We start from the raw sequence: 20,566 nt of genomic DNA, 5'->3' as shown, positions 1-20,566 counted from the left end.
TTATTGCAACAGGAGTCGGATGACCCCAAAGCAGTGGTCACCAACCCTGTTCCTGAAGATCTACTTTTCTGCAGAGTTCACCTCCAACCAATCAAACACATCTGAACCTGCTAATCTAGCTTAGATGTCGGGCTGATCTTCAAAAAAATTGTGAAACTATCAGTTTGATTAACTATGTAAATACTTGGCAAAACAGATAAAAACGTTCCTCCGTAGCAAAGTATAAATGTTTAATAACTTATTAACTGAGAAGCTCAGCCAGACAGGACAAAGATTTGGGTTAAGCTATACAGTACATTTTAAAGATAAATGCATTTAATGAATGAATGAGTTATTCTTGTTTGCTATGATCAGTCTTTAAAATAGCACCGCCTTAATTTTTTTATATATTATTGAACCTATTTCCCTTTATAAGTTTGTTATAAAAAAAAGTAACATTCAGTGTGCTTCATGCTTTTTTATAAATGGGTGCAAATAACATATAAAACATAATAAACAGTAATTGCATAGCTTGGGCATCATAACGTACACACATATTTTCATTTAAATAAAGGTATATGGAGATTATTGCAACAGGAGTCGGATGACCCCAAAGCAGTGGTCACCAACCCTGTTCCTGAAGATCTACTTTTCTGCAGAGTTCACCTCCAACCAATCAAACACATCTGAACCTGCTAATCTAGCTTAGATGTCGGGCTGATCTTCAAAAAAATTGTGAAACTATCAGTTTGATTAACTATGTAAATACTTGGCAAAACAGATAAAAACGTTCCTCCGTAGCAAAGTATAAATGTTTAATAACTTATTAACTGAGAAGCTCAGCCAGACAGGACAAAGATTTGGGTTAAGCTATACAGTACATTTTAAAGATAAATGCATTTAATGAATGAATGAGTTATTCTTGTTTGCTATGATCAGTCTTTAAAATAGCACCGCCTTAATTTTTTTTATATATTATTGAACCTATTTCCCTTTATAAGTTTGTTATAAAAAAAAGTAACATTCAGTGTGCTTTATGCTTTTTTATAAATGGGTGCAAATAACATACACTCCTCTATAAGATAACTGTAGAAAAAATAATATTATGAATATTGCGCTTTTTTAAGATGATGAAGTACAGAAGCAGAGACTTGTGTCCAGAAATAATTCTCAACGTAGAATTAAATTATCTCTCATTGCACACAGTCTTTAAATGTCTTGTACATTATACTGATTTCCATGTGTTGTAACTAAAGGCAGATACTGTAAATACAAGCAGGATAAATGCATATTTACCCTGCAGCATCTTTAGTCTTCCTTCGTTCAACGTTATTCTCACTAGAAGTGAAAAATTGATTTAACAATGGGTAAGTTTCACAAAAATGCTCTCTGTGTATTCACACTGCTCCAGGGCAGTGAACTGTTTTGCAGAGTAAACTTTAGAGTGGGCAGAAATGAGCTTCATACCTGATCCGGTCAGTTAGAAATACCAAGGGTTCACTCAAAACAAGGTGCGTCAGCATTTAGTTATTATGCCACCTCTAGCTGGAATCAGCTTCCAGAAGAGATCAGATGTGCTTCAACAGTAAACACTTTTAAATCTAGATTAAAAACACATCTGTTTAACTCTGCATTTACTGAATGAGCACTGTGCTGCTTCACACTGACTGCACTTTGAAGGGATGGTTCACTTTGGAATGGGGGTTCTGTCATCGTTTTCTCGTCCTCGTTTTGTTTTGGACCTGTGTGGGTTTCTTTTTTCTGGTGGGCACGGGGGAGGATATTTTGGGAGGTGGTGGTGTGACTTCCATGGTAGGAATAATAAATAAAAAAATATATGATGGAACTTCTTACCATCTTTAACAAAATATTTTCTTAGTCATTTATCCAAATACTTACAAAATATTTTCTCTTCCCTGCTATGGAGGTCTATGGTCGCTTGCTGCTGTGTGTTTGCCGTCATTTCTCGGGCTGTCCTCTTTTGTGTTCGTCGGAGGAGGGGGATGCGTGCGGGTTTGGAGCAGCGTGGGGATGGGTGGGTGGTGGCGGAGTTTTTCATTTTGAAATGAACCATGGGAACCAGGAAGCTATAAAAGCAACCAGCAACGCCAGCTTTAGCTCTTTGTTCCTCAGCAAGCATGTGTGTGTTTATCATGTCTAAAAAAAAGGTTTTAAGGAGTGTGCTTCCCTGTGTCCTCGTTTTATTATAAGTGAGGACTTGCATCTTTTATGTGTTATGTGCCTCGGGCACGGTCATCTCTTAAGAGGGGTGGTTGTGCACATTATGAACGGATGCTGCTCCGCACGTTTCGCTTACGGCTGGCACTCTTTGAGGATGGTGCTGAGCTGCGTGTTCCTCAGGGTTCAGGTCCCGCTGCTGCTGAGGCAGAGCGGAAGCTGCGATCATGGGGATCACAGCTAGATCTTGCGGAGGGGCTTGAGACGAGTCTTCCCCTTTCTCAGCCCTCACCCGCGGGATCTAGTGCCCCTTCTCTGGTTCCGGAAGCCTGTCCTGCGGCTTCTTCCATCCAGAGCGGGAGCCTGGTCCTGCATTTTTCATCATCTGAGGAAGTCGATATTATGTCTGTGGATGTGGTGGACGCTGAGGAGCCTTCTCATTCGTCCCCCGCATTTGATGGCTTATTGGAGGTTGTTACTAACTCTCGCTTGAAATTAGACTGGCCGATGAAGACACAGAGCACGCGTCCCCAGAGCATGTTAGACGAGCGTTTTCTAAAACAAAAACCTCTACCTTCACGGCAGAACATGCCTTTCTTTTCTGATCTCAACAGTGAGCTGTCGATGTCCTGGAAAGCTCCATATTCGGCCCGTGTTCATATCCCTCACGCCACCATGTATTCCAACATTGTGGGGATGGGTGAGCATGGATATTTAACGATGCCCTGGGTGGAGCAGACGCTCGCGAGCTATCTCTCCCCCGCCGCGGCATCATCTTTGAAGTCGCCTTCCCTCCCCACTAAACCGGTTAGATTGACATCGTCTTTAGTGGGCAAAGCCTATACATTTGCGGGGCAGGCTGGGGCTTTTCTGCATACTCTAGCTGTCCTGCAGGCGTACCAAGCAGAAATTCTTAAAGATTTAGATGACGAGGCGGGGGGTACGTCAGATATATTTAAAGAGCTTTGTCGAGTCACTGATGTGTCACTCAGGGCGATTAAAGAGACTGCGAGAGCCGTGGGTAGATCGATGGGAGCTCTCGTAATGGAACGTCACTTATGGCTTAACCAATCCGAGCTTAGAACCTCGGACAGATCTTTTCTCTTAGATGCGCCCGTTGCTACATACTACAGACTACAAAGGCAGCAGAACTGAATTCTGTTTCAAATGTAAACAGAGAGTGTTGTGATAACTAATCGCATATTGGAAAACTGCAATACTCATTTTTCGATAAAATGCCATCAAAATGTGAATAAAGTGAAAATAATACTTTATTTACACTAAATTTGTGCTCCTGGTGCTTTCTTGGCCACCATTTTATTTTTTCAAACTGGTCTAGGCACACACACGCATAGAATTGTGGGACAAGACGATGGAGGTATCTCAGGAGACAGGAAGTAACCAAACATTGGATTTGGAGGTGCCTTGATGCCTTCTTGCCTTGGAATGCTACCTTAGGAGGCAGGATTTTAGAGCTTTCGGACACAGAGTAGGTTAGGAGCAGATGCTACCATCTATACATTCTTTGAGATAGTGTAGTTTGATAAGGCATCTCTGATGTTAAAGACCTTTGTTTTATTTTATTTTGTAGGTAGATTAGAGGGATTCTACGTATAGTTAGTATTTGTTTTATTTTGTTCTTTTGTTTGGCGCCGCTCGCGTTCCTTCTTTATTTGTGTGTGTGTGTGTGTGTGTGTGTGTGTGTGTGTGTGTGTGTGTGTGTGTGTGTACTTGTTTTTCTTACTTTGTTGGGCCCAGTGACCGGGAGCACACCAACGGTATGGGGTCCGATTACCTAGTGGGGCCCAAAAATGTGGGCCCCACACAGATTTTAATGTTAACTGCCTCAGAAGCCTCTCCTGACATGTCTCATGCTTTTTTTTAACTTTCCCCACAAGGTGACAAATGTTGGTTATGTATGTGTAAGTGTGTGTGCTCTCTAGCGCCCCTATGTGAAAATGTGGTGTTGCAGGACTCACACACACCAGGAAGTGGGGTATCGTCTTATGCCAGTCACATGACCAATCATGATGGTGTTACAGTTTTTTATTCCGTAATGTGCATTTTTAAAGCACATGGAACCCTTGGGGCATTTGTTTTCATTATGGATTATACATTATGGCGCATTTTAAACCGGAAGTTTAGCGTGGATCATGAGATTGAATGGGAGGAGCACATGTAAACAGGTAGGTTTTCTCCGTTGATTTTGTACATTATTTAGTTATTTTTTAAAACGTTGTACATGATATACTTTCACTTAAAGTCAATTTTGTAGTATAACAGTTTTACAATGTTCGTTTATTATGATGTTTTAGATCGCTAGCAGACGGCTAGCTTTTAGGCTAATTGCCAAGTGATAATAGCATTGATGGCTTATAAAATAAACATTTAATTGCAAGCATGGTAATGTTACTACGTTTTCTTGATAGTTTTACTCACTTTCGTAGCACAACAGTTTTACAATGTTAGTTTATTATGATGTTTTAGATCGTTAGCTGAAACTATTGCAGTACACGATACTTTGAAATGCACTAATAATGACATAAATTAAACATGTACATGAAGTAACTATTGTTTTACAAGTATAGCAAACCGTATTATACAGTAGCATTGCTTTACCCTGTTTTTTTTTACCACAACCATGGTTATTTTGTGCTTACTATGTTTAACCACATATTTTAACTGTACTAAAACCATGGCTATTTTTTATGTAACTTACACTATTTACAGGATGGCTATAGAATTAATTACTTTTTTGTCCGTGTTTTGGCCTTGCAAATCTATATCATACACAGCCCTTACGGAAATTAACCATGGCTTTATTGTGGTAAAAGTGTAGTAACCATGGTTTTTTGGTCAATTGATTACTATGAGCAAAACCATGGTTTTACTACACTAACCATGGTTTAACTATGGTTTTTGAAAACCATGGTTATTTTGTGATAACCATGGTTTTACTTAAGTAACCATGGTTTTTTGGTCTTAACTGTAGTAAAACCATGGTTAATTTTCGTAAGGGAGGGTTCTGGTAACAGTTCCACTTAAATCTTAAACCCTTAAATATTAAATGACTGGAAATTGTTTGATTTCTTGAAGCATTTTTGAGTGTGTTTGAAATAATTTTTACAGGGCCATAATGTTCAGAAGGAGTAAGGTGATAAGACCTATTGATGAAGCAAAATCATGTATACTCTACGCAAGTGCCAAGCCGGGATCTGTGGAACGTTTCATTGATGACAAAGGTATGGGACAGTATATTACATGTGCATATTGCAAGGTTTGTGAAAGTGGCCACATTTTGTTATTACCCTAAATCCTTAGCTCCAGCTTATCTTAATTATAAACAAAGTAAAATAAAAGAAACTTTAGTTTCTTTGACAATCTATGGGTCATTTTGTATATAAAGGATTAAAGCCTGAAGTATAGTTTGTTTTTGTGTACCTTAGGGTATGCATACAGAGCACGAGGGTCCGCTGTAGACGCAACGCTGGGTTTTTGTAACCGCCATCACAAAGGTAACAGAGTAGACACTGTTATCATAAACTATTATATACTTGATCAATTTGAATAACTTAATCTGTGAAATTAAACCATCAAATCTCATAATCAATACTGTTAAAAATAGGTCATAGTTATGCAGTGCGCTATGATCATTTAACATTCAGACTGACGTAAAAAAAACATGGATACACAACTTCTATTTTGCTATTAAATATTTCTTAAAATCAACTGGGCCAATGCAAGACCAATATGTATTATTCATAAATTGTTAGCCAACAACTATTATGTGAGCTACCAATGTCAAAAAGAATTAACAGGTGAACGGTATTTTGTTAACAAAATTAACAACCAATAAATAACAAAATCTGCTTTTAAAAAACTTTACACATACTATCTTACCCAAATATTCCAACCACAATACAAATTGTATATTATACAATTGTATAGTCCATTTATTAAGACTCCTTTAAAACTATGTTAAAGCTCCCATAACACATGCTGTTTATGCATATCTAATGTTAATCTTGAGTACTTATTAGGGGTTTAATGGTTCAAATTACTCACGGTTCGGTGCCTGTCACGGTTTTAGGGCCGCGGTTTCAGTGCGTTTCGGTACACTTTGGTCACAATATGTTTCTTTACAAAAAAAATCTCTGCAAAAATCGACATTTTCACGTTAGAGCACTTGAATTATTATACTACATGTACCAACTTTACTGTGCAATTCAAAATGAAAATAAAAAAGCTTAGAACACTGGGTTACTTTTTATATTCTATACCACTATCTTCAAGTTTTTTTGTTCGCAAGAAGATCAGTTTGTTAACATTTAAACACAGAAGGCAATGTGTGCCGTTTCTGTTTCACCTGCGATTGCATGCTATCAATAACACGCTGGTGATGACGGCGCAATAAGCGACTCATTACATTAGATGTATTGCCTTGAGCATACGGCACTGGCGAATTTTACAGTTTTGTCCACATTTTCTTGAGCATCGCTGCTGTAGTAGACTTAGGCGGTGCCTCTATTAGCGTCTTTTCTCCTTCATATGCCACGCTAAACGATCAGCGGCACACACACAAACACCTGAGGAGGGCAAAAGATTTGCATACTATAAGTTGATTGGACACGTACACTCCCGTAATCACATGCAGAGCTTATTTAGAACCATACATTAGCGGTTTTATGCGTTGTTATTTTAGCAAACTATATTAGAAATGCGTGGTCGTATCAAACACGGTGCACGTGCATCCCGAACCGTGGGAGGATAAGGGGATGATTCGATTCTTTACTAAGAACCATTACACCCCTAGTACCTATAGAGTAATATTACATCCTTCATATCTCCAAAGAGTCTTCAGTTTTATAATATTTATAAAAGACAGATTAGCTCAAGCGTTTCATTTCTAAAACACACGGAAACATTTAGAAAGACTAGTTGCGAGAGAAGTGAGTCACGAGCCAAGCAACACTGTATACAACACTGTTTAAAATATGATTCACTACATGTTTGTGCCATTTACATTATGTGTACATACGCGGCAATTGCCAACATAACACAGAAGTCTTACTTACTAGGGTTGTGCTGATAGATGAAAGTATTGTGTATCGACGATCGTCAGACATATCGGCAATAGCAGGCTTTCATGATGATAGTTGGCGATGGTTATTATTATCATAGTTTCACATTAACATGCGCAATGCGTGCTTTTCCTCACTTGAGAGGGTTTGTGGGCTTCACTTTGCGCAAGAGAGCTTAAAGCTTTGTTTATACTCTACGCATCCGCATGCGCGCCTTGGTGCGCGCTGCAAAAATGACGTCAACGCGGAGTGCGGAACCCCATTTCGCGTGGAGATGTGCACAGCAATTTTTGTAACCTCACCCGCAGCTCCGCATCCGAAAATGACCAAACTCAAGGCGATTCTGGATTTTGACTCAATTGCTCATGTCTCCCCTGTTGTTTTAAAGAATAGTGCAACAGTGAGCACGTCAACTATAAACGTCTAATCCCTTTGTTGAGACGTGCGCACGATCAGCGGAAGCTTGCGTTGTGGACCAAAGCGCAAGTATACATAGCTTAAGACGTCTGTTGAGATGCGCAATCAGTGGAGGCTTGCGTTGCAAAAGAAAGCGCAAGTAAAAACAAACCTAACATTTGCTCTGACCTGAATTCACGCGGCATGAACAACTTCTTCTAGCACCTGAACTTGTAATGCGCATGATTCAAACTCACATGAGTTTGCAATACGTGCGGTTCTGACCTTTCCTTGCAATGGAGAGGTTGGCATCCAGGCGTTTAAAACCAGTGAGTGTGTTGTCCCCGCTCCCTGGCACAGGAAATTTCAGAGCACCTGCACTTTAATGACCCGTTCGGATTAATGGCATCAGTCTTAAGAAAAAGGTGCTGTCATGACGGTGTTGCCCTTTCTTCTTTTTCTCTACCAATTAAATGACTTGTCATAAATGAGTAAAAAACGAACAAATAAATAAAGGAGTAAATTACTGCCTCGCCCCCTGACACTATTGTGCATCGGCAACGATAGGACGATCTCAAAATAGGGAAAATCGCCCAACACTATTACTTACCGCATGCAACTCATGACTCGGTTGGGACTTTTCAACGAAATCCAGCGTTAAACAAACACACATGCAAAACTCCACTGCTACCCCGGATAAACAAACTATTACAAACTATTGTTTCCATAATGCTTAATTCTCCTTACATCCAAAAACACTTTTTCTTTCGTGCCATTGTTGAGACTTGATATAAAGCATAAAAGTGATGCCTGTGACTTCTAGCACATGTTTGTTCAAACTAGTTATATTTCCTAATTAAACTAAGGTCTAGTCCTGTCTTTAGGTAATCCCTGTCCGTAAAACCACCCCTTAAAATGTGTTACTAAGACAGAATGCATGAAATACCGTTGCTCCCCCCCTAACAACTACCTGTAAAACCATTTGGAAATAATATTCATTCCCATAAGAGTGAAACAATTTCCACATTTTACTCACTTAGACCATGCATTTTTGGATTTATAGCATTTTGAAAAAAAAACTTGTCATGGATTTATTGGATTTTGTGGAAAAATAATTTGTTTTTATAATAAATCTTTGAAAATCAAGTTATGGATTTGAATTTTTTATGTTTTTATAACCTAAAGATGCTATGTGAAAGTTTGTAACAGAAAATAGTGGTTTTCATCATTCGTCTTGGTATAGGAAACAGGTTTTACCTAAATTTGTCAAAATGGATTTATTTCGTTTTGGAAACAAACTCTTCATATCTTCTAGATGTCCTCAGGGACCATAAAGGGACCTACCATCTTACTTCCCAATATTCCAGTCCAGATCATTACTCTGCCACCTCTCCCTAATGTTACAGTCTTGTTTGAACATAGTGGCTATTCACCAACAATCCAGAATGACGTTCATCTATACTATTCAGTGTATTATGGCATGTCAATGTGAAAATAGTCTTCTTGGTTTCTGAGCTCACAGCAAATGTTTCATTTTTGGTTTGGGGGAGGGGTAGAAATACAGCTTTATACACTGGAATCCTAAGAACCCATCACTACAGGATCCTTCAGAGACACCAGCAGGTGTAAATACTTGCTTCTTAACAGTGGCTTTTCCTAATATTTTTGTTAAACATTTGATACCTCAGATGAACTATTACTGTTATTGTGTTGTACGGTCTCTTGTAATTTTCTTTGAGGTTAGAGAACTTTCCTAAAACTAATGGTTATTTTGCCGCTTAAAATTAATAATAGATCATGTATAAGTTATTTGTAAAATACAGGCTTTTAGTGTTACCCACCATAGCTTTAATGGTTTCAGGAAAAGACAAAATAAATAATAAATAAAAAGTAGTAAGTTACCACATTAATGCTCAATTCAGATTTTTTGCTCAGATCTGATTTTTTGTTTGACACTTCACATTATGTGGCTAAAATCAGACAGCTGTGTGAATTGTTCATGGTCCTGAACTGCATCGCATGCGCAAAAGAACAATACTACTCAGTGTTTCCCACAGGATTTTGAGAGACTGTGGCGGTGATGATGTCACACGCCAATTAACATATATGTGACATCATTGCTTCGTGTTTTACTCTTTAATTTGTCACATTATATTGCATTTTAACACAACTGAATGCTATTTTTACATATTATCTGGTCTGTTGTCTATAAAATAGTGACTAAACAGAACCCTGGAATGACCCACGACCCAGTAAGTCCTTGTTTAATCCAATCAGCTCTTTCTTTAACTGCTGCTTAAAACGCGCCCTCATCTGACAAAATCATCATACATTTACATTGAGGCCATACTGATGTTGCTCTTCTCATCAGTGTTGATGTGTTATGAGCGCTTTTTTATTTTAAATACGAGTGGTAGTTTTATTGTATATCACGTATAGCCTAGACAATTTGTTGCAAATTCAGAAATATGAGAGAATTCGCGGTTGCTGTTACTACAGAACACGTGCATAGGCATACCGCATCATAGGTTGGGAGAGAGCTCGGACACAGACTCACACCAGAACGGGTATATGTGGGAAACACTACTGCTAACTTCATGTTGTGGCGGCCCGCCACAGTTAAATCAATGTATGGGAAACACTGCTACGTCACGCGCAGCACGTGGTAATACGAAAATGAACGTGCAGACTACTGAGTGGGTGTTGTGGACTTCATACGGTGCTGCGCAGTCAGAAGCTTAATATTTAATGTCTTGAATGTTTTTAAGTGGTATTGCAAACATGCCGTTGGTGCATATTTCCGCAATAGTGACGCACATCAATCTAGAACAGTAATTCTCAAAGTGTGGTCCGCGGACCACTAGTGGTCCGCCAAACCCCCCCAGTGGTCCGCCAAAAGATGACATAAATTAGGCAAGTGTTTATACCAGGGCTATTCAATTGGCGGCCCGCGGGTCAGACCCGGCCCCCAAGGTAATTTGATCCGTCCCTTTATGTAGTCTGTAAAAAAGACATCTCTAGAATAAATTTAGTAAGTTAGACAACGGGCCCTACAGTTACGAGTTGATGCGCGTGCGTCTGTTTCATACAGCATAGAGCGCGAGTCACGTGACTGGTGCGAGCAGCTGTGTCACGTGTTTATATTCGCGCTTTGGTCCACAAGTTCAACGCGATCGCCTCCCCCGCTCGCGCCCGCGTCTCAAGAAGCGATAGCTGACTGTGGTGAGTTAAGAGACCGGACTCTATGGCTGTTTTAACTTTATTTGTTGTATTTCCAGCTTTAAAACACTGCCTTTTCTGACAATTGTTGTCTGATAAGTCTGCTCAATTATGACTTGCTTATCAACAATGACATTTACGTTACATGTCGTAAGAAATGAAACTGCCGTTTTTCCAAAATTCAAAGCATCGTTCTCACACAATAATGCAATTTAAACGAGTAACAGTTCATTTGCACCACTGTATGCGTATCGTGCTGACAAACATACACCTGATTTCACTGCTCTTGCGAAATCTAAAAACATATTCTGTCTTATTAGAAGCTAGCCTAATGTTTGCCAATTATTAAGATGGCTGTTGTTGTTGAAATAGGGCTACTGTAATAATTAGCTTTGACAAAAAACTGCATGAAACAATGTTATGTTCCATGTAATAAACTTTTTTGATATGTGCACTGAAGTGAGTAAATGAGTTAAATTCTCAATGAGTGTGATATGGATCTTATTTACCTATTTAAATGTAGAATAAAGCTTAATGTCAAGCATAAACTGAAAGCAGCTAAAATCCACAGATCTATTAGTTTTGTAATGTACTAGTTTTTGTTTCATGTGTAAAATCCCTGTTATTTCAGTAATTTTGGACATTAAGGGGAATTTTTTTTCAGCATTATATTGTTACCATAGATACGACCATAAACTTCACATACCCACCACCTCAGTTTTAAATTAATGGCTCTTTGGAATGACATTAAGTGGGACCTAGGCTGTTACAGTATGTTTAATTGCAGTTTTTTTTTCACATGTGCAGTTTGTTGTTCATATTAAGCTGCAACTCATTTTACATTTACTTTTTCAAATTAAATAAAATTCATATAATAATTTCTGAACATAGCATTGCATTTGTGTTTAAAAAATTAGTTTTTGACTTAAAACAGTTGCATATTAAACTTAAATTTAGCTTATCCTTCCTATTTTGTTGTTTTTTGGGGGGCGTGTTTGAGTCAGATTCTGTTAGGTGGTCCTCAGAAAAATATTGGAAGATGAAGTGGTCCTTGGGCTGAAAAAGTTTGAGAAACACTGATCTAGAATGACATAAAAGTCGCATGAATTCCGATATGACTGTTCAGACTGAGGTCGCATTGCAAAACCACATATGGAAGTGGCTATAATCAGAATCAAAAAGATCAGATTCCATATGGTTTGTGCTGTTCACACGGTCATACAAGGAGACAGACATGGGTCACATATGAACAGAAAATCGGATTTTGATGGCAGTGTGAATGTAGATTAGATTCGTCATTGGTTTGTTGTCTTCTAGAAATTAACCTCCTAAATGTCCACATACCTAGACATCACATTTTTTTTTTTTTTGCACATTAACACTTAATTCTGTGTAACTGGAACCTGTTATACACAAACGTGGACAATTACACTGCTTCATGTTCAAAGAAAAATATTTGGTTATTATATTTATTGATTCTTTCTAACCCCAAAAAAGACAAACCAAAGCTCTGGTCTAAGGAGGTTAAACTTTTTTCACTGTATAATGTTTGACAGATGTTTGTATCCCCGTCAGGTACACGCATCTTGAATGGTTTAAGCATTTTTTGTGTTATCAGCAATGTGACCAATCGTTTCCACACTTTTGACGTTGTTGTCATTTATGTTTATAAAGTGCCGTGTTTATAAATATGCTATGTAAGACTCTTCTCATGAGCTAAGTTTTGTCACTTGGAAATGTCTGAATACAGTACATTTGTAAGTTCTTCATAAGGTTTTATTATTTTTTTCAGGAGCCAAAACAGCCGGCTTCTGCATCAGAGACTAACCTGTCCATAACACATCACTCATCCAATAATGACACAAGTGAGTATGGTGCCATCACACAGGTTAAGGAGTAATAAAGGCACTGTTATCACAAACTATTCATAATGACTTGTTCATTATATAGTTTCATTACCGCAGTCACTACTATGGTTACTACATTACTTCAAAGGTATCAGTCAGGTTAAGTGCTTACACACACCCGTTTCTTGTCTTGACTTTGTGGGGTCCTGCCTCAAACTAATGAATTTACAGTTAAGATCATACACACACACGTTTCTAGACTCAACGTTATGGGGCCTTTAGACACACCAATTTCCAGTCTTGGCTTTGTGGGGTCCTGCCTCAAACTAATGAATTTACAGTTAAGATCATACACACACACGTTTCTAGACTCAACGTTATGGGGCCTTTAGACACACCAATTTCCAGTCTTGGCTTTGTGGGGTCCTGCCTCAAACTAATGAATTTACAGTTAAGATCATACACACACACACGTTTCTAGACTCAACGTTATGGGGCCTTTAGACACACCAATTTCCAGTCTTGGCTTTGTGGGGTCCTGCCTCAAACTAATGAATTTACAGTTAAGATCATACACACACACGTTTCTAGACTCAACGTTATGGGGCCTTTAGACACACCAATTTCCAGTCTTGGCTTTGTGGGGTCCTGCCTCAAACTAATGAATTTACAGTTAAGATCATACACACACACGTTTCTAGACTCAACGTTATGGGGCCTTTAGACACACCAATTTCCAGTCTTGGCTTTGTGGGGTCCTGCCTCAAACTAATGAATTTACAGTTAAGATCATACACACACACGTTTCTAGACTCAACGTTATGGGGCCTTTAGATACACCAATTTCCAGTCTTGGCTTTGTGGGGTCCTGCCTCAAACTAATGAATTTACAGTTAAGATCATACACACACACGTTTCTAGACTCAACGTTATGGGGCCTTTAGACACACCAATTTCCAGTCTTGGCTTTGTGGGGTCCTGCCTCAAACTAATGAATTTACAGTTAAGATCATACACACAAACGTTTCTAGACTCAACGTTATGGGGCCCTCACAACACATCAGTTTCCAGTCTTGGCTTTGTGGGGTTCTGCCTTAAATGAATGAATTTACAGTTAAGATCATACACACACACGTTTCTAGACTCAACGTTATGGGGCCTTTAGATACACCAATTTCCAGTCTTGGCTTTGTGGGGTCCTGCCTCAAACTAATGAATTTACAGTTAAGATCATACACACACACGTTTCTAGACTCAACGTTATGGGGCCTTTAGATACACCAATTTCCAGTCTTGGCTTTGTGGGGTCCTGCCTCAAACTAATGAATTTACAGTTAAGATCATACACACAAACGTTTCTAGACTCAACGTTATGGGGCCCTCACAACACATCAGTTTCCAGTCTTGGCTTTGTGGGGTTCTGCCTTAAATGAATGAATTTACAGTTAAGATCATACACACACATGTTTATAGACTCAACGTTATGGGGCCTTTAGATACACCAATTTCCAGTCTTGGCTTTGTGGGGTACTGCCTCAAATGAATGAATTTACAGTTAAGATCATACACACACACATTTGTAGACTCAACGTTATGGGGCCTTTAGACACACCAATTTCCAGTCTTGGCTTTGTGGGGTCCTGCCTCAAACTAATGAATTTACAGTTAAGATCATACACACAAACGTTTCTAGACTCAACGTTATGGGGCCCTCACAACACATCAGTTTCCAGTCTTGGCTTTGTGGGGTTCTGCCTTAAATGAATGAATTTACAGTTAAGATCATATACACACACGTTTCTAGACTTGGCGTTATGGGTCCCTCACAACACATCAGTATCTAGACATGACATTGTGGGGCCCTCAAACTCACACATCCATTTCTAGACATGGCATTATGGGGCCATTACACACCAGTTTCTAGACTCTGCGTTAGGGGGCCCTCAAACACACATTGGTTTATAGACCTATCATTTTGGGGCCCTCACTCACACAAGTTTCTAGACATGGCATTATGGAGTATCTCATTTAGATCTATGGAACAATACTTGTTTTTATTTAAACTAAGGTTATTGCAGGTATAATTAAACAATTTGCAAGTAAGTTCAGAAAGTAATCAGATGTGTCAATATATGGATCTGTGCTTATCCAATCTTAAAGTGACAGTACCCTCATAAATCTGCGTATGTTTGTGTCATTGTGTTAATCAAACAACAGAAGACAAAAGGAGAATCACCTTTGTAGCTTTTAAACAATTAATTATATTTAACTTATAAAAAGAAGACAGTGTTATTTTTCATTTGATTTTATTTCTGTACCTAAATACTACTTTTAGACCTTACTTTATTTGTAATTTTCTTCTTTTCTATTTTTATATGCTTGTAATTTCTTAATTTTATTTTCCTCCACCCACTTTCATTTGCCGATACAAAATTATTTGATCCATGTAATTCTATATAACTACTACTACGTTGTAAAATAATGTATTTTGAGAGTAGGCATTGAGAGTATACACTATTTCACCAAGGTCCACTCAGTTTAAAATTTCCACTTAGTTTTAACAAATCAGAAGTAGCCACACACATGTACATGTCAGAGACAAAGATGAAGTGACCAGGTGAAAAAGGCCCCATGTCTGCTGCAATTGTCATTGTTAAATAATGTGAAATAAATATAGCAAAAAACTTATGCAATGGTGAAAAAGTTTGGTTGATCATTATTCGGCTGAATGTTATTATGTTTGGCTTTGGCCAAGAATTTTCCTTTTTGGTGAATCTCTAAAAACTCTGTATAACCATATATTGAAATAACTCCCTTTTTGCAGACGGATGGAGAACCTGATTTTTTTTATCTTTTGATTGACTTCAATGACAGTGAAAATTGAAGATGAGGATTCCAGATTACAATCAGACATAAGAAGTTCCAAAGATGAGAGCAGAAAGCATTTTGGTATACCTCTGACACTGGTACTTTTGGATATTTTATTTCTACCAAAATATTTTTGCTGTACATTATTTTAATAGAATGTAAACTACACTGGACAATCATGCCATGACATAACTGTCTCTTTTGCAGATGGAAAAGGGTACCAAATCTTTCTTTTCCTCTTCATGAGTGGAATGATGAAAGCACAGATGAGCCTTCTACTAAAATGGCTTCAGAAAAGCAAAGAAGTTGTTATTATCTTGTAAGTCATTTTATCATGCTTGATTTCACTTAATGATTAGTGCTACATAAACCACTGATCTACAGTTGAAAGAAAAAGTATGGGAACCCTTTGGGCTTACTTGGATTTCTTCATAAATTGGTCATAAAATGTGTTCTGATCTTCATCTAAGTCACAACAATAGAGAAACACAGGTCTGCTTAAACTAACACCGCACAAGGATTATACGTTTTCATGTTTTTATTGAACACAACATGTAAACATTCATAGTGCAGGGTGGAAAAAGTATGTGAAACCCTAGGCTAATGACTTCTCCAAGAGCTAATTAGAGCCAGGAGTAAGCCAACCTGGGGTCCAAACCTGGGGTCCAATCAATGTAAAAAAATAACCCAGGGTTCCGTTAACGGAACCCTGGGTTATTTTTTTATGTTTCACACTGTTCAAACTTAACCAGGGGTTAAGAGATAACCCTGGGTATTCATAATTTGACGTTTCACACTGTGCATTCCTAAACCCTGGGTCAGGAGTCTCCAACCCAGCTCCAACACCTGTCTGTAATAATCAAGCAACCCTGAACACCTTGATTAGCTACTTCAGCTGTGTTTAATTAGGGTCATAACATTCTAACCCTGCTTCGTTTCACACTGCATGCGTTTGGCACCACAATGCGGGGTTAACCCCACAAAAGCAGTGCTAATCCTGGGTTAATTTCAGGGATAACACTGCTTCTAAATTACAAGTGTGAAACGATCCTTAACCCAGGGTTAAAAGCAGGGTTTACAACGAAGATAACCCAGGGTTAAGCGCAGTGTGAAAAGCCCTTTTGTTTCTCTATTGTTGTGACTTAGATGAAGATCAGAACACATTTTATGACCAATTTATGAAGAAATCCAAGTAAGCCCAAAGGGTTCACATACTTTTTCTTTCAACTGTATAAAAATGTCTGGATTGCGCATGGAATGCTTAATGTAACAGCGAGAGGTGAAGCCATCGTTTGAGCCCCCATCTTGCTATGCCCAATGTTCACGGTCAGCGTTATTTTTCTGAATAAGTTTAAGTTGTAAAGCAAAGAAAATGGCTTTTTATAAGCACAGCGGCATCGAAATTTGGTTGGGTTTTTATATTGCTGAATCAAATGTTAGTTTAACTACCGGTTTAAAATTTGTCTTGACTGTTTCAAAATACATGATATTAACATTGTGAATGCATTTACTGTACGATCAAAAACAATACTGTATAACATAATTACAAAACCAGTAAACTATTGCATGCACATATGGTACTTAAAGCATCATTATTTCTTTCGATTTCAGAATGAGCAGGTTTGTCATTAATAATAAATATGCTGTGTTCTGTCCGCTGATCTGATACTGTAATGAAGATTAATGTATAGTGTCATTGTTTAAAAGGTAAAATGTAAAACTTTCAATAAATAACTATTTACATGCTAAGGACGTTTGCGTTGTAATAATGCACAGGGAGACTTCAGATATGAATCTGATAACGTCCTATTCATTTAATAGTATGTTTGGGCGTACCAATATGGAGGCCCGGTGACTTCACAATTGTGACGTCATGCTCAATCCAGTCATTTATATAGATAAGCGAATGTTTAGGCTACTTGGCCTTGTGTGTTGCTTATGTCAGTGACCCTAGTATTAAGGAGCCATTATACTTCTTGTGTACCTCTACAGCATAGGCTTTGCATCAGTTTTCATTTATACTTGTTTGTTGTTCACATTGACGTGTGTATTCATATTGATGGTCCTGCTGATCTGTAAGATGGATGCTTTACTCAGAAGTATATATTTTACGAAAATCTAATTACTTACGTTTACGCTTATTTATGCTCACCAAAGCAGTTTAGTTTAGTTTTAGTTGATGTTGAACCTTCTGTTGATCGACCAGATTAGTCACCGGTCTGCCAAACTATTTTGCACACTGTATGGAGGTGTAAGATGTCTGTATCTCTGTCAGGTAACGCACACCTTGAATGGTTTGGGAAGTCTTGTCCCCAATATCTCAGCGATCTGAGATCTGCACATATGACCTTGTGGTCAATCATGTTGTTTTCTCAAAAAAAGTTGGTGATTTTCATTCTATTGTCGTCTGTTAAAAAAAAAGTAATTGTTGCACAAACTTATTTGTGCCACTCAGTTGACAATCCCACTGTGAAACATCACTGTTGCTGCTATTAGTGCATTTGGGAGTTGTAGTTTTTAAATGTAGTTGTGTTTATAAAATGGTTTACGAGATGCGATCGAGTCACTCACACTGATGTGTGCCTAAATATATTTTCATGGTCCCACAGTTATTTTCAGTCACAATTCTGATTTATTTAATTTGAAAACCTTTATAGTTTTATAGTTTTTCACCATATTACTGTTTTGTGTATTTTTGATTAAATAAATTCCAGCCTTGAGGAGCATTAAAACTCATTTAAAAAGCTTAAAGCTGTTTTATTATATAACATGTTCTTTTTTATGTTTACTTAGGTAAATGAGCTACTGTCAAAAACACCTGGACAGCAGATGAATGTGCTGCAGTTAAAAGACACCAAAGTAAATTCATTGTGAAGAATCAAGTTCCAATAAGGTAACATAGACTGTAATCGCTGCATTGATGCAGAAGCTCAAACTTTAGGAAGTCAAAACTGGAAGCCTGTCAATTTTTCATAAAATAATCACATTTCTGCCAAGACGAAAAGGACAATGAACTACAGGTGAATGCCTTCTCTCTAGCATTCATACAGCATTGATATCAGCGGGACATGTGTTCTAAGAGGTTCAACAAGTTTAGTCTCTTTCTTTTGATTTGTTTTCATTGAACAGAATGTTCATTTTCGGGTAAAACAATGTTATTGTTATCTTTACATGCTGATAAAAATGTAAAAGGTAAAATGTGTCGATTCTTTTAAAATTGTATTATATAGTATTCTATTTATAGTATGCCATGTAATCGCAATAAGAGCTATAGCTGCAATCAGTGACACTGTGTCTCAATCCACCTTTACGGATTGCAGTCGTATTGCAGATATAGCGTGTCAGATGAGAACTGCCCCTCCTGGGTAAGCAAAGGGTTTTTTTTCTACCGAGGAGTTTTTCAACCTCTTGACCATAGCCTGCATGTAGGCTCGCTTTCTGGGAGACTGCTGATAATAGTTAAACTTAAAACTTTTGTTTATACATTACAGTAAAACTGCTCTCATTAATATGATTTAATTCCTAACCCTAGTGGTTTTGTTACCCGTGTTGTTCTTACATTTTTCTGTGATAATATCTTAACCTAAGAACTTCTTTTGTAAACAGGCTAGTATATAGTTTGGAATTGGACTGTTATATGCTACTACTGTTCTACTAATAATAGTAATGAATACCTCCATGTACTCCATCCTAGACCATGTTCATTATACGGCCTTACAGTAGTACTATTTATTACATTACTTAATAAGAAATTACTCTATGTAGCTTCAAATACTCCATCCTAGACTTTATATTTAAAAACTACCATGCTTTGTTTTTTTTCCCTTCTCTGCTTTCTTTGTGTTTAATTCACGTGAAGCAGCTTTGGTACGATGAACAATTGTTAAAGCGCTATATAAATAAAGTTCAATTGAAAATGTTTTTCAATTTCATATATTTAGATTGCTCTTAGTTTTATACTAAGAAAAACACAATGTAAAACACGTTTCATGATTACATTACAAAAAGTAAAAGTTTTGTATCTACCTGTATGTATTTGAAATCTAAAATGTTGTCCAATCTCTTTTTTAAGGTGTGTATGGTTACCAAAAACATGCTCACTAAAGAAAAAATGTACTTTATGCGTGTATGTGTAAAATATAATTTTTGGCAAGCACCAGTAAAGTAAAGCACAAGTAAAAGGTGGACCCAAAGTCGTCATTTTTTCATACAGTATGCACGTTTTTGCAATGTACATGGCCCCAAATAAGATTTATGAATAAAATATTTAAATGTTAAAACTATAATGCCCGAGGGTCTTACATTCTTTGTTGATAACATGAATAATGCATTTTTATTTAAAGTTTTAATTTTGAAGTTAATTACCTGCTTTGACCCGATCAAACAAGCAAAAGATGACTAAATAGTAAGTAAAATAGAATAGAAATGGCAAAATGACCACAGGAGAAATCAGATCCCCTCAAACAAAACTGTATAAAGCTTAGAAAATCATATTGTGTTTGTGATAATAATGTTAGTATTAGAGGAGTCCACTCCGTAACTAATACAATTCTATCAGTTCAGTTGGTGCCTTGTAGGTTGAAGTAGTTCAGGATGAGACTAAAATTTGATGGCTTATTGATTTAGAAAAGACTCTTTTAAGAACTGTTGAGTTGGCGGTCATTGTTTTTAAATTTCATGTTACTCTCATGTCTTGATGATTTTTTGCTCTGATGAGACCCGTCTAAATTATAATTTAAACATTTTTTTGTGATAATCAAAACCAAACAGTGGAAAAATTTGATAGTTTCCAGATAACAACATTGTTCCCTGCTAAGATATAAAAACTAGAAAAGTGTGTGTATGTGGTCCCCGCAAAGATTTTAAAACTAGAAAAGTGTGTAAGCGGACCCCACAAGTTGTAAATGTTAGAACCAGAACCCCACAAAGTGTTAAAAAACGCATGTGGGAAAATTTTGTTAGAATTGTGTTACTTTGAAGTTATATTTGTTTTTAAGA

General features: G+C 37.5%; 1 protein-coding gene across 4 annotated transcripts; it reads left to right on the top strand.

The window, feature by feature from the left end:
• The first annotated feature begins 90 nt into the window (after nt 1–90).
• LOC135731059 (uncharacterized) lies at nt 91–19,848 on the top strand. 4 transcript variants are annotated; one of them, XM_065249027.2, is made up of 7 exons: nt 91–4,343; nt 5,287–5,399; nt 5,604–5,672; nt 12,646–12,718; nt 15,525–15,649; nt 15,776–15,887; nt 18,362–19,848. In XM_065249027.2, the coding sequence occupies exon 1, from the start codon at nt 2,209–2,211 to the stop codon at nt 3,310–3,312; it is 1,104 nt and encodes a 367-aa protein (XP_065105099.1). In that variant the 5' UTR covers nt 91–2,208; the 3' UTR covers nt 3,313–4,343; nt 5,287–5,399; nt 5,604–5,672; nt 12,646–12,718; nt 15,525–15,649; nt 15,776–15,887; nt 18,362–19,848. The 4 variants fall into 4 exon arrangements, with proteins under 4 accessions (XP_065105099.1, XP_065105095.1, XP_065105097.1 ...); XM_065249023.2 differs by having other exon boundaries at nt 15,525–15,666; XM_073812034.1 differs by having other exon boundaries at nt 3,929–4,343; nt 15,525–15,666.
• The last annotated feature ends 718 nt before the right edge of the window (nt 19,849–20,566 follow it).

The sequence above is a fragment of the Paramisgurnus dabryanus genome, chromosome 15 (assembly GCF_030506205.2).
Source record: "Paramisgurnus dabryanus chromosome 15, PD_genome_1.1, whole genome shotgun sequence".
In the NCBI taxonomy this organism is placed as follows: Eukaryota; Metazoa; Chordata; class Actinopteri; order Cypriniformes; family Cobitidae; genus Paramisgurnus; species Paramisgurnus dabryanus.
This window is presented reverse-complemented; position numbering and strand designations above follow the sequence as displayed.

Bases quoted from the DNA above. Each gene is read 5' to 3' on its own strand.
- LOC135731059 (XM_065249025.2), top strand. From the start codon at position 2,209: ATGTGTTATGTGCCTCGGGCACGGTCATCTCTTAAGAGGGGTGGTTGT.